At 44.6% G+C, this 17,699-nt stretch overlaps 1 protein-coding gene across 9 annotated transcripts; it reads right to left on the bottom strand.

The window, feature by feature from the left end:
• Positions 1–1,279: 1,279 nt before the first annotated feature.
• LOC119251929 (zinc finger protein 501-like) lies at positions 1,280–17,157 on the bottom strand. Of its 9 annotated transcripts, none has more exons than XM_037519200.2 (5): positions 17,097–17,157; positions 15,290–15,446; positions 9,119–9,245; positions 8,546–8,641; positions 1,280–6,198 (listed from the first exon to the last, which is right to left on the bottom strand). In XM_037519200.2, the coding sequence occupies exons 2-5, from the start codon at positions 15,302–15,304 to the stop codon at positions 4,871–4,873; spliced, it is 1,566 nt and encodes a 521-aa protein (XP_037375097.1). In that variant the 5' UTR covers positions 15,305–15,446; positions 17,097–17,157; the 3' UTR covers positions 1,280–4,870. The 9 variants fall into 9 exon arrangements, with proteins under 9 accessions (XP_037375097.1, XP_054554410.1, XP_037375095.1 ...); XM_054698435.1 differs by having other exon boundaries at positions 15,290–15,442; XM_037519198.2 differs by lacking the exon at positions 17,097–17,157 and adding an exon at positions 16,982–17,090 and having other exon boundaries at positions 15,290–15,492.
• Between the last annotated feature and the right edge of the window lie 542 nt (positions 17,158–17,699).

Genomic DNA, 17,699 nt, shown 5'->3' with positions numbered 1-17,699 from the left:
GTTACAAACAGAGAAAATGGATGCTTAGCTCCGCCCTTAGGTCCTGCAACTTCCCTTTGGGGGATCATGGGATTTCTAGTTCCCAGGGTGTTGATGGAGTGGGGGTGGCATCCACATAGCCTGTAAAGAGTTTTACTCAGGACATCATTTTCCCCTAACAAAAATAAGACTGATTATCCAAGAAACTCAATGTTCAGAAACTTAAAAAAAAATTTTCTAAGATGCTTAAGCACAGGGCCTCCCCAGTGGCTCAGCGGTTGAGCACTGGAGTGCGAACCTGCCCGCAGCCTCTGCACCACCGGTTCGATACCCGCCCCCAGGCGAGGTTCCACATGGCGTGCAGACCTCTCCTGAGGCCCACTGCTCCCCTCAGCAATGTACTTCAGCCTGCCTGCTCTCCCCTCTCCTCTGGCTCTGGTGAATTCTCTCACCCTCCCGCGCTTCTGACTGTACCCAGTGCTTGTATAAGTAAGTAAGTAAGTAAGTAAATCTTAAAAATAAAAAGATGTTTAACCACATACAAAATTCTTGACCACAATTTCATAGGAAAAAACGCAGCTAATGTACATTTTTGGTAGACTATATGGTTCCGTGAGCCCTGATTCCCTCTAGTTATTTCCTTGGACACCACCTTTGGCAATGACTGGGATTTGCTCTGGGACGTTTACCCAATGGGAATCAGTGAGGATAAACATAGGATGAAAAGCACATGTCCCGAGGTCCTGCCTTCCGGGACAGTGTCCTCCTGGGAAGACACTGGGGGTCGCCTGTCAGGGGCACATGGCAAGGGACAGCCACGATAAACCCACCAAAATGGCGGTGAAATTCTTATGCAACCAGATTAGGTGGGGGCACAGGGTAACCACAGCCTTCTGTGTCTTCCCAAACGCACCAGCAGACGACCTGTACGGGAAAATAGACACCAAATGCTGAACCACCCAACGTCCAGGAAAAAAACGGCTGCTGTTTATTTAAGTCAGTAATCTTGGGTGGAGGGTCACACGGAAAATGCTGAGTGACAGATCCATGCCACACCCACTGCTTCTAAAAGGTTATGTTGCGGGCGAGGAAATCTTCAATTCCGGGACACAATCAACTAACGTCACAATCACATTTAGAATTCCGGAAAATATGAAGGGGTGTAACCTGGAGGGGCTCATCTGCGTCCAGGGCGGCACCCCCACCCACACTCCCACGCCTCACCCGCTGGGCTGACCCTCCGTGGACTGCTCAAGAGCCACGGGCTCCCTCCCCTTCACCCGCCCTCAGGCCTCACCCGACGCGCTCTCTACGCGCTCTCTACCGTATCCGCAAAGCCCGGTCTCCCCCTTCTCCCCACACCCGCACACGGATCCTCAGCTTCACCCCAAACCCAGCCTTCAGACACAAAGTGCAGGTGAAACTCGTGGACACCGTAGCCTGAGCAGAAGCACCGAAACTTCCGGCAAAAGGTGGGCGGGCGGGGCCGCAGCCGCGCAGCACCTGTAAGCCACGCCCCAGAGCCTGGGGCCGATACGGTGTGGGCGCCAGACTATACATTTCCCACAATTCTGCGCGCCACTCGTCAGGCGACAAGGGTGGATTTTGCAGCCAAAAGGTGGGATCAGTGGAGGTTGAGGGAAAATGGACAGGTGCGCGGGGCCCCTGAACACGGGGACGCCAGGACTGGTTCATGTCTGCGGCGAATAGGAAAGTAACTGGGTCCCCCTCGGGAGTGAAGAGGTTAACGTCTCAGAACTTTCAAGGTATTGCCAGCTTCTGGTGCTTGAATTTGATCCTGGCCAGGGAGCTGACCCACATGGCCCAGCAGACCTCTCCTTTCTCCCTGCTGCTCCCCTGGGCAGTGGTTTTCAGTTCACCTGCTCCCCACTCTCTGGTGCATCCTTTCACCACCGCACCATCCACCACACCAATGGCCCACACCCCCAGTTCTTACATGCAGAAATTTTTTTTTTTTTTTTTTTTTTTTTAAGCAGTGGACCTTTTTATGTACTCAAATGATTGAGTTCCGGATCGGGTTCCTCACAACTCCCCTTTGTAGTTCTGGAGCTGCATCCTTAGAAGGGTGGAGCATGGAAGACTACCTGGTCAGCCATCTAGATCAAACTCCAACTAAGGCATTTTTGTGTTTAGACTTTACCTTCCTGGTCGCCAGAAGACCAGCAGGGGACTGTATCCTTAGACCTCATTCTATCCTTGCACTGCTGTCTTGCCCAGAATCTGCTGAAGGCCGTCATGGCTGAGTCAAAGTCCCCTCATTCCATTTCTTAAAAGATGTCAGTGTGAGCTGCTGGCACTATCCTGATTTTTCCAGAAATGGAATAAAGGATGCCTCCATCCTGCAAGACACCTCCCACAAACAGTCCCATTTTATAAGTAATCACCTCTTCTCCTAAAAATAAGCAACTGCTGTCCAAGCCAGTGACATCACAAAATGCTACCCTGCTCTCCCGAATGCCCGTAATATAAACAGACACACCAAATTATTTTTCCCCCAACCATTCCTAAGTAATGTCTCAATGTATTTACATGTTGGATTAAATATATATTAAATCTAGGACAATATGTGTTTGAAGGCCATGAAAAGGTCCCTAACTAGAGTTTTTCAAAGATTCTGAAGACTGTGTTACTCCAGGTAAACTAAAGGGAGAAATACAGTAAGTAATACTTAATGTAAGTAACTAAGTATTGTCTATTGTCAGCCCTGTGAAGATTTTACCCAGGTCCAATCAAGGGGAGGCCCTTACACAGGAGAGGCATGACAATGTCTGCATGTGAAGTCAGGTGAAGAATTTGTATTTCCTTGTGATCATGCAGAGTGTCATAAAGGAATATAGCAGGAACCTCTAAAAGAGGGTCTGGTGTCACTTCAGGGTCCCCAGAGATAGTTTATGTACAAAAAATGGATAGCAAAGCACCAATATCATGAAGTGTTTGCAGCAAAAATTCTTCAAAATACTCCACCATTATATTAAACACACTCAACAACATCCAGGGTTACTATCAGAACAAAAAGAAGTGTGTAGTTCTTCAAAATACAGTCAAAACTATTTCAGATATAAGGTATCTGAGAACAGAGCCTGCAAGTGATGACATAACACTGTGTAGACAACCATCTTATTGTTCTCATCTGTTACCAAAAGCCTTAAAATGGAGGAATTGGCTAATGCTGATGAGCAAGAACTTGTTATCAAGTACACATCAACATGACCACATTAAAAATCAATCAGAATTATTAATACATATATAAAGTTTACACATAGTCTAATAAGACATTCAGATAGCTCTGTATGCTATTTCTCATTTAAGAAGCATTCTGGACCCTTTAATATCAGTTAGTGTTCAACATAGACCCTTTACTTAGCTAATGTAAATGGGCAAGAATTCTATGCCCTTTTGAAAGTCACCTGGTCTTTCATCATGTCCCTGTGAAGATTTCTTTTGGCAACAACATCAAATAATATTCATGATCTCTATTACTACCATGAAGAAACACCGGAGTTTAATAAACTGTCAGGGTATTCCCTAAGGAAAAAATGATGAAATGCTTTAAACTTTAGCATGTTTCTCTGTCTGACTTTTATGCCAACAATGAAGCCCATGACTCTTCAGGGTGATTTAGACCCATCTTTTGGGTCAACCACAAACAGCATATCCATTTAGATGTTCTTCATGCATGATCTATGACGCCATCTTAAATTTGGTGGAGCAAGTTAGATGTGAGCAAATCCATCCATTAGAGAAGGGTCCCTTAGATGTTTGAGGCAGCAAAAATCAAACACATGACTTCATGTACGTATGAGAAGAAAGCCACAGAATGAAGTGATTTAGGGCTGATTTACATTCCTCATGTCTCTTCATATCTCAAGTTATGACCGATAAAAAAGGACATAGAAAATAACTATACATGTCCCCAAACCATTGTCTTCAACTTTTATTTGTTTTTTAAAGATTCATTTTATTTATTTATGCATACAAGAGCTGGGGTGTAGGCCAGAGGTGTGGGAGGTGAGAGGATTCACCAGAGAGAGTAGGGAGCAAAACAGGTGGATACAAAGAAATAACACTGCTGGGCCTCCCCGGTGGCACAGCGGATGAGCCCTGGGTTGCAAAGCTGACAGCAGCCTCTGTAGTGCCGGTTCAATCCCCAGCTGCAACCTGGCCACCGGAGGAGAGTCCCACATGGCGCGCAGACCTCTCCTGCCGCCTGCTGCTCCCCTCAGCAGTGTACTTCGGTCCTTCTGCCTGCTCTGCTCCCCACTCTGGCTCTGGTGAAATCTCTCATCCTCCCGCGCTTCTGACTGTACCCAGTGCTTGTATAAATAAATAAATCTTGAAAAAAAAGAACACTGCTGAGGGGAGCAGCAGGCAAGACAGGAGAGGTCTGCTGCTCCATTTGGGTCCACAACCTGGCCACTGATCGAACTTGTGCTACAATGGCTGCCGATAGCTTCAGAATGCTCAGTTTAACCCCTGTGCCACCAGGGAGGCCTCTTGAACTTTTAAATTATACTAACATTTAGTGTTTTAATCTTGGTTTATGCTCCAAAACCATATTCTCACTTTAGGTAATGTCTCACAAGTGGAATTAACTTCCTACTGCACTGTAATGTCTTAATATGCACCTAATTTTCATTATAAATTACTTTCTCCTATTTTCTCTTCTTTAACGTTCCCAGTATGAAAATCTGGTGGTTTCAAAATATATATTTGGACAATCTATTCTCACTTTCCATTTATGGGTTTCTCTCAGCAGGCACTCTCTGATGTTGAGGATGATTTGACTTTTGGATAATCACTTTGTCACTTCTGGTTAAACTTCTGGACTTCTGGTTAAAGAGACTAAAGTCAAAAAATGAACTTCACAATTTTAACACTTCTCTCTGATGTGAATGCTATTATGTAGAATAAGACGTGACTTCTGCTTAAAGGCTTTGCCACATTCTTCACATTTGTAAGGTTTCTCCCTAGTATGAATGCTATGATGGTGACTAAGATTTGCCTTCTGGTTAAAGGCTTTGCCACATTCTTCACATTTGTAAGGTTTCTCCCTAGTATGAATGCTATGATGGTGACTAAGATTTGCCTTCTGGTTAAAGGCTTTGCCACATTCTTCACATTTGTAAGGTTTCTCCCCAGTATGAATCCTATGATGTTGACTAAGATTTGCCTTCTGGTTAAAGGCTTTGCCACATTCTTCACATTTGTAAGGTTTCTCCCCAGTATGAATTTTATGATGTCGAGTAAGATGTGCCTTTCGGTTAAAGGCTTTACCACATTCTTCACATTTGAAAGGTTTCTCCCCAGTATGAATTCTATGATGTCGAGTAAGTTTTGCCTTTTGGTAAAAGGCTTTGCCACATTCTTTACATTTGTAAGAGTTCTGCCTGATATGACTTCGGTGATGTCCAGTAAGACTTGAACGATTATTAAAGGCTTTCCCACATTCCTTACATTTGTAAGGCTTTTCCCCAGTATGACTGTTGTAATGGTCAGAAAGACGTGATAGCCAGTTAAAGGCTCTGCCACATTCTTTACATTTGTAAGGCTTTTCCCCAGCATGAATTCTGTAATGGCCAGAAAGATTGGACATCCAGGTAAAGGCTTTGCCACATTCTTCACATTTATAAGGTTTCTCCCCAGTATGAATTCTGTGATGTCGAGTAAGTTTTGACATTTTCTTAAAGGCTTTGCCACATACTTCACATTGGTGAGCTTTCTGGCCAATATGAATTCTCTGATGCTGAATAAGACTTGACTTCAGCCTAAAGGCTTTCTTACATTCTTCACATTTGTATGGTTTCTCACCATTATGAACTCTCTGATGTTGGGAAAGGCAACACATATATACAAAGGTTTTACCACAGTCTGGACACGTGTAAGGCTTTTCTCCAGTATGACTCCTTAGATGTCGAGTCGGCTGTGAATGCCGACAAAAGCCTTTAACACACACTTCACATTTGTGCCGTTTCTTTCTCTGATGTTCAGTAAGTCTTGAGCAGCATTTGTTAGCTTTGCCATATTCCTCACAATTGTAAGGTTTCTCACGAATTGTCTGATACTGGAGAAGTTTTGAGGACTCCTCAATATCTAAATTCTCAACGGTGTCCATTCCATCTCCTCCCAGTCCCACATTTAGGAACAAACCTTCTCTGCCTAACTGTCGCATGGAGACATGGTCGTCTTCAGAAGACATGGCTGCGAGACAGCAAGGAATAATCACTCCACTTACAGCACTCAAAAAAAAAAGGAGTATTTTAACTATTTAATATATGTAACATCAGCACTAGCTAGCAACACATATGCCTACGAAAAGGTCATGTCCTCAGGGAAAGATAAATACATAGCAAATAAAGAAAATGGCATGATATATAATCCTACAGCAAAAATATTGTTTCTGCTTGAGAATTTGGATAGATGGCACCAAAAAAAAAAAAAAAAAAAAAAAAAAAAAGAACTATGTAGTAGAATACAAATATAATGAGACATAATTCGTGATGTCCATAGGGATAGGTAAATGGTAAACAGCTGAGTTTTGGTATGCGGTTGAATTTACATTGTTTTCAGTTTAGATAAGGCTGTCATAACTTTTCAACATGTTGTCTAATCCCTATTATGACAAAAAAGATACCAGTAAAATACATGGAAAAGGAAATGAAAACAGAGAATGACATTATGTGTAATAGGTTGGGGGACAATGCTTTACAATGTTTGTAAATAATATTACAATCCAATATACATCAATTAGTATATAAAATGTGAGCAATTGGAGGGAAATCACCAACAAGAAAGGAGAGAGGAATAATATGGAGATGCACTAGGGAAGAAATAAGGTATAAAGGGGCTGAGAATACAGGAATCATTTTCTAATAAACGCCTCCCTTGCAGAAATACTGTGTGTGTAAATTAATTAAAAGCCCACATGAAAATGACAAATGTGTCTGAAGGAATTAAAAGTAAGACCAATTCAATCTTACCTATATGAAACTCAACATAGACTTCAGTGCACCATGTGGAATGTAAGTATGGAACTAGATTCTGTGAAAACTGATCATGAAAATTGAGTGTTGATCACACTAATATCAGAATAATATGATCTGAGTCTAAAGCATCACAGAATGAAAAGAATGCCTCAAGAAAATAACAGAAAACTACATGTATTGGGAAGCATTGTAATACTACATATGCACTAACATGAGGTCCTGAATGTGTATAGCACACAAAGACAGAAATGAATGCAGAAGAGGAGAACAATAAAATCAAGGAGAGGTTCAAGCCCCAATTACATCTGGAAGGAAAATAATTATATAAATTCAAGAACTTGACTTGACAAACAGGGGTGAAAAATAATTCTAAAAGGACTATGTGGGGCCTCCCTGGTGGCACAAGGGGTTAATACGCAACCTATGAAGCTGTCCGCAGCCTCGGCAACACAGGTGAGATCCCTGGCCGGCTAGGGAGCAACCCAAATGGCGCAGCAAACCACCCCTGACTGCCTGTTTTCTTCCCCACTCTGTCTCTGGTGAATCCTCTCACCCCCACCCCCATACCTCTGGCCTGTACCCCAGCTCTTGTATGCATAAATGGATCAATCTTAAAAAAAGAAAAAAAGGAAATTGTGGTATATATATATATATATACACACACAGGATGGACTACTGAGCTATGAAAAAGGATACATCGGACCATTTGTAACAACAAGGATGCAATTATGGGGGAGGATTATGCTCAGTGAAGTGAATCAGGAGAAAGACTTACTGGATGAATTCACTCCTATTTGGACTTTGGAAAAAGACAGCAAAGAAACTGACAATACAAACCAAAATAAAGTCCAGAAATAGGATTGAAGACTGGAAGGTTACTGAGGAGGTAGCAACAGTGGGTGTGGGTACGAAAGTGGGAGGGGTTCAAAGATCTCTGGAGAAGCCCACAATGCACTGGTGGTGGGTGTGGTGGTGACAGACATCTGAGGAGATGAGAATCTATTCCCTGAATCACGTAGAGCAAGGTAAACCAAATCCTTGATTCCAAAAAACTAAGAAATACTGAGAAAACACTGAAACAAAGCAAACTCCCCAAATCATGTGGGATTCAGAAAACAATACTAAGAGGTCAATTTAAAGAATTAAACAATTATATGAGCAATAAGAGGGATCTCAGCTGAGCAACATAACTTCACACCTCAAGGTATTAGAAAAAGAACAATTTAAGCTCCATATTTGCGGAAAGGAGAACATTTAAAAATAAATAAGAAATATATAAATGTATAATCATGGCAAAAAAGCAGGAGCTCGTCTATGAGAGTAAGTCTGGATTTTGAAAGATCAACAAAATAGAAAAACCTTTGCTCAATTCAGTAAGCAGGAAAGGCCTAGGACTCAAGTGTCAAAGAGGAGACGGCCCCAAGGGACAGCAAGACTAAGATTCCAAGACAAAATAGGAGCATGTCTGCAGCCACTGAAACAGAGATTCTCATATATTTAGGATGCTTTCCTATTGACCACCGCATCTCTCAGCTGTTTTCCGCTGGATTCATTCCACATACCTGGGAGGATGATGGGATTTGCACTTCTCTCCACATCCCTGGGCTCCATCTTTTGCTCCAACAAGGTGACCAGGTCAGGCTTAGATACCGCAAGACCTGTTTATTAGGACAGGTGATATGAGATGACCTGGAGATTCTCAATTCCCAATACAGTATTGTGCTTAGTAGAGAGGAGAGTATACAAGGTTCTAGAAAAGGATCAATGCAAATACTTTTTCTGACAGCACCTTTACCAGAAACCATTGAAATTTTCATATCCCAAGAACCGTATCTAGACCTGAGTCCTAGGAATGTGGTAGAAGCTGGGATTGTAGCATATAGCAATAACACTTAAGGCACTGATTATCTTGAATGAGCACTAATAGAGACAGCAGGCTGCATATCACCCTAAGAGAGGAGAAGTTTCAGTCATGATGAAACAGCATGAGACTTTCTTTCCAACAAACCCACAGTTTTTCCTTAAAGTAGGGATCTAAATGTACCCATAAATCTGGACATCCCAGGAGCATACCCACACACAGCACAGGAAACGCTAAGGGCAGATGAGGAAATCTGGAGGGATGTTCTCCTCACCCAACGACACCATATTTTTGTAGGTCTCTAACATGACATCCCGATACAATTTCCACTGTGCCTGATCCAGGCAGTCCTGCTCCTCCCGGGAGAATTCTATGGCCACATCTCTGAAGGTCAAGGGTTCCTGAAATCAAAATATACAATTACCACATGGCCAACAGCAGAGCTCTGAACAGGATATGAGGTGAAAAGACAGTTTTTAGGAGCCCCCAGGGTGGCACAAGGGCTTCAGTCTTAACACTATGAAGCTATGACAACCACTGAAGGACGAGTTTGATCCCTGGTCAGGGATATGACTCACATGGCACAGCAGACCTCTCCTGTCTCACCCGCTGCTCCCCTCAGCAGTGTATTTCAATAGACCTGCCTGTTCTGCTCCCCACTATCTCTGATGAATCATCTTTCTTTAAAAAGATTTATTTATTTATTTATTTATTTATTTATTTATTTATTTATACAAGAACCGGGGTACAGGCCAGATGCGCGGGAGGGTGAGAGGATTCACCAGAGACAGAGCAGGGAATGGAACAGGCAAACTGACTGAAATACACTGCTGAGGTGAGCAGCGGGTGTGACAGAAGAGGTCCACCGCGCCATGTGGGACTCTCGCCGGCCAGCCAGGATCGAACTGGCGCTGCAGAGGCTGGGACAGCTTCACAGCCCGGCGCTCAATGGCTTGGGCCACCAGGGGAGGCCCCTGATGAATCATCTTATCCCCCTCCTCATCCCCTTCAACTCTGGCCTGTGCCCCAGCAATTTATGTATAAATAAATCTTTCTTTTTTTTTTTTTTTTTTTTTGTGGGACCCTCGCCGGCAGCCGGGGAACAAACCAGCGCTGCAGAGGCTGCGGGCAATCTCGCAGCCCAGCGCTCAACCACTGCGCCACCAGGGGAGGCCCTAAATAAATCTTTAAAAAAAAAAAAAAAGGGAGACCTGTTTCTGAAAGAGAAGATAACCCTTACCCAGTGAGATCCTAGCTCACACAGTAATAGTCTAATGCACCCACTGAGCACAGAGGATCAATTATGCCCACGAAACCACCGTGGACACTATAATCTCATGATGTCAGATCTGACCCAAGAGCACATTTTTGTACAGCAAGGAGGACAGCAGGAAAATTGGAAAATTCATAGTAGAAACTGAGCTGAAAGACTGGAAGAAAATTGTGGGCAATGATCAAATCCTAAGCAAAGCAACAACAAAAAAAAGCCCATCATATTTGAACCCTTAGGGTCCATTATATATGTTGAACTATTTTATAATTTTTACAATTGAATACATGATAAAATTTTTCGTTTATTTCTCTGAAAGTATAAACAAGTTATGAAGAGAATGTATGTGAAATTGTAACAGGGTGGTCCCCAGGAAAGTGGGAGGTTCCCTGCCCCACCCAAGAGGGTGGAGCTGAACAGGGAGAGGGGAAGCTGCAGAAGAGACTGAAGAAGGAAGGAACAGGATGGAGCCAGGAGACCTGGAGGAGGCGCATGGAGCCTAGAGACACGTGAAGAAACTGAGCTTGTCTTTTGGTCGTGGACAGGGTGACAGAGATGTGGGTGAGACCCATGGGGAGGTGACAATGGCAGCTTTTATCTTGATGTTGATTTTGCTCTTTTCCTTCCAGGCTTGTCTGATAGTTTCTGACCCTTTTCTGTGGGTCCCCACTGGAAGATGCTTTAGACTTGTGGCAGGCTTTGGGGCCTTGCTCTAGGCTGATCCCATATGGATGTGTTATAGGACAGGGAGAGGGGCAGCCCAAGCCCCGCAAACCTGCCTATTCTAAATGGGTTCTGCCATCCGCCGCATCAACACAAAACATATGAAATTTTAATGGGAAGGAACTTTAATAAAACTAGGAAATAATACAGGTAAGGCAAAGAGTCTAGTTTCTAAATCAAGCACCCAAAGTTACCCATCCCCTCGTGGGTAAAACTCCATCCAAATGGGATCGGCCCAGAACAAGGCCCCAAAGCCTGCCACAAGTCTACAGCATCTTCCAGTGGGGACCCACAGAAAAGGGTCACAAACAACCGGACAAGCCCCGAAGGAAAAGAGCAAAATCAACATCAAGATAAAAGCTGCCATGGTCACCTCCCCACGGGTCTCACCCACATCTGTGTCTCCCAGTCCACGACCAAAAGACAAACGCAGTTTCTTCACGTGTCTCTAGGCTCCATGAGCCTCCTCCAAGTCTCCTGGCTCCATCCTGCTTCCTTCCTTAGTCTCTTCTGCAGCTTCTCCTCTTCCTGCTCAGCTCCACTCTCCCTTGGGTGGGGCAGGGAACCTCCCCCTTTCCTGGGGACCACCCTGTTGCAGATGGACTTTTACCCACGAGGGGACGGGTAACTTTGGGTGCTTCATTTAGAAACTAGACTCTCTGCTTACCTGTATTGTTTCCTAGTTTTATTAAAGTTCCTTTCCATTAAAGTCTCATATGTTTTGTGTTGATGCGGCGGATAGCAGAACCCATTTAGAATAGGCAGGTTTGCGGGGTTTGGGCTGCCCCTCTCCCTGTCCTATAACAAAATGACTGGCATTTACAGTGATACATTCACACCAAATATAATGAAATAACTGATTATTTCATTAAAGTAAAAGTTAAACAGGAAAGAACCTGAACACTGAAAATTATAAAACTCTATTAAAGGAAATAAAACATACAAAGAAATAGAAAAGATGTCCTGTGCTCCTAGGTGGGAAAAATTAACATCATAAATAGCCTTATTGTCCAGAGCAATTTACAAATTTAATGCAATACCTATCCACATACCAAGGAGGTATTTTGTAAGGAAACAGAACAATCACCACATTTATATGAACCCACAGAAGGTCCCGAATAGCAAAAATTCTTGAGAGAAAAGAAAATATAACTATCACACTTTCTGACATCAAAATATATGTAACACCAACAGTAATCAAAATATTATTTTACTGGAACAAAAGCAGAACTCAGAGCAATGGAAGGCAATTAAAAACCCAGAGAGAAAAATCAGAGAACTAAAAGAGATCGTCTTTGACAAAGGAGCTTAAAAATCATACAATTTCAACAAGATAGCTTCTTTTACAAATAGTACTGGGATGGGGTGCCCCTGGTGGCCAAGAGGTTAAGAGTCAGTGCTATCATGGCTATTCCAGGCCAGAGAGCTGACCCACATGGGGCAGAGCAGACCTCACCTGTCCCTCTCACTGCTTCCCTGGGCAGTGTTCTGCCTGTTTTGCTCCTTACTTTCTTTCTGGTGAACCCTCTTACTGGGAGCCATGCTACTCATGTCGTCTGACAAAGGTCCAGGCATGGGGCAGATTCCTGAAAAGTCAGGAATCTCGTTAGCTGACTCCTGCTAGATTCTCCTCATTTGTTTATGGCTAGTTTCTACCATTGTTAAAATACGCATTTAAAGGCAAAACTACAAATGCTTTTTGATCAATTACTAAATTACCAATTTGATGGCAAATGGCATTGCATAATACAAATATTACATTTTTTTATAAAATTAGTAATTCTCTGCCAAAAGGCAGTAATTCAACATTGGGCCTTACATTAACAAGTGAAAAAACTTCTGGGAACAAAAGGCTGTAAACATCCCTAGGCCAAGTCTTTAATAAGGATATGTGGTCTTTTGAGGCATGGGCTAATTGGAGAAGGAAATTCTTTTACTTTAAAGTTAAAGATAGCAGTTCAGTGGCAGAGGTGAGCCATGCTCCAAGTGTAAGAAAATTCAAATAAGCCAGGAGGCACCATAGCCGCCATAGCCGGTTCCTGCTAAATTCTTCCTGTTTATTTAGGGCTGATTCTGTATTCCCCTAGATGTGACAATTGGTATGGTAGCTGTTAGAGTATGCATTCAAGAACAGGTCAACACAATTTTGTGACTGGTTGAGCTAATAACCATGGCAGCACAAATAAAGCACTTGGAAATAGTGTTACAACTGCTGATATGTCACATATTAACCATTTTGAGAACCAAAAGCTATAACCATCTCCAGCCCTGCCTCTGATGAAATATTTGTAGTTCCTTAAAACAACAATCAGCAATCTTACAGAAAAAGGAATTTTCCCTTGATCTTAAACTTAGATATGGAAACCTGGCTGACTACATAAGTAGAGGAGTAATAGGTAGAAAACTCTTTTGTTAGATTAGGAAAATTCCTCCCTTAATTGAGAGCTTAGGGCTAGGGAAAAGTCAATACATCGTCCTTCCCCCAGGTAACTTCCTGTGCTTTGTTCCCCCAGGTAACTTCCTGTGCTTTGTTTCCCTGAGCCCTCAGTTAATCGTTCACTATGGCAAACATAGAACTGTTAGTTTCAGTCACATAAGTTTTTGCTAGTAATAAAATGACTGGTTGTTTAAAGTAAATGACTATTTTAAGAACACTTTTGTTTAGCAACTGTGCCCTCTTTAAACCAAAAAATAATAAATGTCACGACCTCTGCAGGAGGGCAAATAGACCCTTGGCTGTTCTTGAGAAAGACATGATTGTTATCTTCATGCCTTAATGCATGTGCTTATGCACTCTCACGGTTTGCTTGAAATGTATAAATAAAGGGCTGCTGAGACCCTAGGCAGGATGATGTCTGCACCCTGATCAAGTGTCAGTGTCTCCTCATTCCCCCTCCCCCTCATTCACCCCACAATTGCACCAAAGCCATCCCATCCCTCAGGAACCCCTGACACCCAGGCTGCTGCAGCTGGGTCGCAGCACCCTCTCAACCCCTGAACATCTGGTCTACACCCCAGTTCTTCCATGCATAAATAAATTTATCTTCCCAAAAAATGCTTTTGGGAAACATGTAAAGTGACTTGCAAAATAAGAACCAAGACCCATTCAAAACTCCATACAGAAAACGAATTCCAAATGGATTAAACGTTTGGACAGAAGAGCCCAAAGCATGAAGTACTGAAGCAAATAAAGGGGTACACTCCAGGAGAGCTGCTACAAAATGTATCAGGGAACACATCCCCAAAACCAAGGGAAACAAAAGCAAAATTCAACAAGTGGGGCAACACACCAAACCTAAAAGCTTTTGGAACTCAAAGAAACCAGCACAGGGCCTCCCCAGTGGTAGTGCAGCGGTTGAGCACTGGGCTATGAAGCTGCCCAAAGCCTCTGCAGCACTGGTTTGATCCCTGTGGCCACAGGCTAGGGTCCCAAATGGCCTGCAGACCTCTCCTGCCACGCCCACTGCTCCCCTCAGCAGTGTATGTCCATCCTTCTGCCTGTTCTGCTCCCCACTCTGGCTCTGGTGAATTCTCTCACCCTCCCGCACCTCTTACTGTACCCAGTGCTTGTATAAATAAATAAATAAATCTTAAAAAAAAAAAAAAAAAAGAAAGAAAGAAACCAGCACAGAAACAGAAAGGCATCCTATAGAATATAAAGAAAATATTTGCATGACACATCTGAAAAGGGCATCTTTCAAAAATTTATAATGTTCCTGGGTATCCCTGGTGGCTGAGACACAACACTATGAGGCTATCCCCAGCCACTGCAGCACCAGTTGGATTCCTGACCAGGGAAGTGACCACATGGCCCAGCAGACCTCTTCTGTTGTGCCTGTTGCTCCCCTCAGCAGTGTGTTTCAACAGATCTGCCTGTTTTGCTCCCTACTCTGTCTCTGATGAATGTACTCAGCCCCACACCTCAGGCCTGCACCCCAGCTCTTGTATGAATAAATATTTAAATAACAAAAAATTTTTAAATTAAAATATGTAAAACAAAATTTATAATGTTGCCATCCAATCTGAGAAACCAACCAATGAGTCAACTAACTAAACACTTCGCTAAAGAAGAAATTCTGAGGTCCAACAGACATAGGAATGTTCACTTTAATATACTGTAAGACAAATGTAAATTAAAACCACACTGAAATGCCACCTCGCCCCTTGAAAATGGCCCAAACAAAAAAGAGTGAAATTAACAACTCTGGATAGGGTGCAGAGAAAAAGGGGCTCTCACCCACAGCTGGCGGCCACGAGAGTGGTACAGTCCCTGCAGATAATGGTGCAGAGATTTGAAGGAAAAAAAAATGGAAACTCCATATAATCAGCAATACTTCTATAGGTTATTTATACAAACGTGAAAATTCATTACAGAAAGGTTCATCTACACCTATGAGCAGAGGAACACTGTTCCTAACTACAGAGCCAAGTTAAAGAAAACAAATCACTCACCACAGATTTATTCATTGTCTGGTGCTGTCACAAATGCCTAAGGACTCTGGAGAGAGTGGTGGTGGAGCTGGGAGAGGTGAATGGAGTCCAGCAGGAGAGGACTGAAGGAGCTCGCACCTGGGTCCTGGAGTCTCCTCTCCAGAGCTCCCCACACTGCCTGGGAGAGATCATAGAGTCACTGCGTGTGACAGCCGTGTTCACACCTTGAGAAGTGGCAGGAAAAGGACCCACAAGTCAATTACTGGTAGAATCTGGGTTTACAATTTACAGTAGGTTAATAAAACTAGTATTTCCTACTGACTGACTAATAGTTCATGCGAAGACCTAAACAAAAGTTTCAAAACTATTAATCACTTTAAAAAAATTGGTCACAGGCCTCCCTGGTGGCGCAAGGGGTTAAGACACAACCTATGAACCTATCCACAGGCACTGCACCACAAGTTGGATCCGGCTGGCCAGGGAGCTACCCACAGGGCATAGCGAACCTCACCTGTCTCGCCCACTGCTCCCCTCAGCACTGTATTTCAGCCTGTCTGTTCTGTTCCCCACTCTACCTCTGTTGAACCCTCTCACCCCCCACACTTCAGGCCTGTACCCCTGTTCTTGCATGTATAAATAAATAAATCTCTTAAAAAAATTGGTCACTTGGGACTCCCCTGGTGGCACAGGCAGTTGAGCGCTAGCTGTGACACTGTCAGCAGCCTCTGCAGTGCTGGTTTCATCCTGACTGGCCAGCGAGGGTTCCACATGGCGAGGCAGACCTCTCCTGTCTCGCCCGCTGCTCCCCTCAATAGCGTATTTCGTCAGTCTGTCTGTTCTGTTCCCCGCTGTGTCTGGTGAATCCTCTCTATCTCCCTCGCATCTGGGCTGTACCCCGGTTCTTGTATACATAATTAAATAAATCTTTCAAAAAAAAATTGGTCACAATTTCAAAGGAAATGATGCACGTAATGCATGTTTTTGGGAGGAAATTCCCAGAAATGGTTCAGTGAGCACTGCTTTCCCGGATTCATTTCCTTGTACAACATCCTTGACCATGACTTGGATTTGCCCTGAGATGTTTCCCCAAATGGAATCAGTGCGCAAGCGCTCAGGATGAAAAGCGCTTTTCCAGGGGTCATGCCTTCTGGGACACTGTCTCCTGGCGAGACACCCTGGGTTAGCCGGTCAGGGGACATGGATGAGTGACAGCCACGACAATCCCCCCCCCCCAAAAAAAAGGAAGGTAAATTCTTAACCCAACCACCCTCAGTCAATGCATAGGATAACAACAGCCTCCTGTGTCATCAGGCAACACCGCGTAAGTGACGGGAAACGCCCAAAATTCAGAACCATCATCTTCCAGTAATAAAACGGCGGTAATAAAACGGTGTTTTCTGAAAGGCAGTAAACTTGGGTGGATCTTTACAGAGAAAAAGTTCAACGAACCCCGTAAAACCACACTCCGGCTTTCTAACAATTCACGGGAGCGGGAAATTCTAAAATTCCACGACCAAACAATCAACAGAACGTCACAATCGCACCAGAACTCCTGAAAATACGCAGGGGTGTCACCTGGGGGGACTCCCCTGTGTCCAGGGCGGGGTCCCCGCAACTCCACCCGCACGCCCGAGCCTCCCCCGCCGGGCGGACCCTCCCGCGCGCCTGTTCCAGGGCCCCGGGGCTCCCCCCCTCCCCCGCCTCAGGCCTCACCCGACGCGCCTCTACCGTGTCCGCAGCCCCCGGGCTCCCCCTTCTCCCCACACCCGCACTCAGATCCTCAGCTTCACCCCAAACCCAGCCTTCAGAGACTAAGCCAGCGCCCAACCCGTGGTCGGCGGCAGCAGCGACAGCGCAGGGTCCCGCGCCTCCCGGAAGGAGGGGGAGGACGCGGGGCCGCACCTGCGCAGACCAACCCGGAAGCCCCTTCCCAGAGCCCTTTTGCGGGAACCGCGTGTCCTCGGGCGACTACATTCCCCACAATCCTGTGCGCTGCCCGTCAGGGACCTTCTGGGCGCGCGTCTTCGCCGTGAGACTCAAGGACTTACGTGGTGGCGGGGCCGGTGGGCGCAGCCTCTCAGGTTGCTCCAGGCGCAGGAACTGAGGTTGGCGAGGAAAAGGAGGGGCCCTTTTTTTGATGCCAGAGAAGTGGGTTCCTGTTACTGTGCCCTACCCCTACCGTTGGGGAGCTGCATCCCCAGGAGGGTGAGAAGGGCACACTCCCTGGACAGCATCTTGAATAAAGTCAATGTAAAGGCGTTTCTCTTGTGGCAGCTTTGCCTTTCAGCGCCAGTGAGAGACCAGGTTTGGAGGCTCCCAGCTGGGACTCTGTACCCTCAGACCCCATTCACTCCATGCATTGTGTGAGAGCTCAGAGCTGCTGGAGGCCACCAGGCTGAGCCAAGAACCCTTCGGTCTATTTCGTAAAAGA

This window comes from Talpa occidentalis, unplaced genomic scaffold (genome assembly GCF_014898055.3).
Source record: "Talpa occidentalis isolate TD23 unplaced genomic scaffold, MPIMG_talOcc4v2.1 talOcc4.2, whole genome shotgun sequence".
NCBI classification, from domain to species: domain Eukaryota; kingdom Metazoa; phylum Chordata; class Mammalia; order Eulipotyphla; family Talpidae; genus Talpa; species Talpa occidentalis.
Note: the sequence above shows the minus strand (reverse complement) of the source record. Positions and strands in the feature narration are given on the sequence as shown.

Bases quoted from the DNA above. Each gene is read 5' to 3' on its own strand.
- LOC119251929 (XM_037519200.2), bottom strand. The intron at 8,642-9,118 runs GTGAGGAGAACA...CCTAATAAACAG, and splicing joins CAAAAATATGGTGTCGTTGG to GTCTTGCGGTATCTAAGCCT. The intron at 6,199-8,545 runs GTATGTGGAATG...GCTGTCTCGCAG, and splicing joins AAATCCCATCATCCTCCCAG to CCATGTCTTCTGAAGACGAC.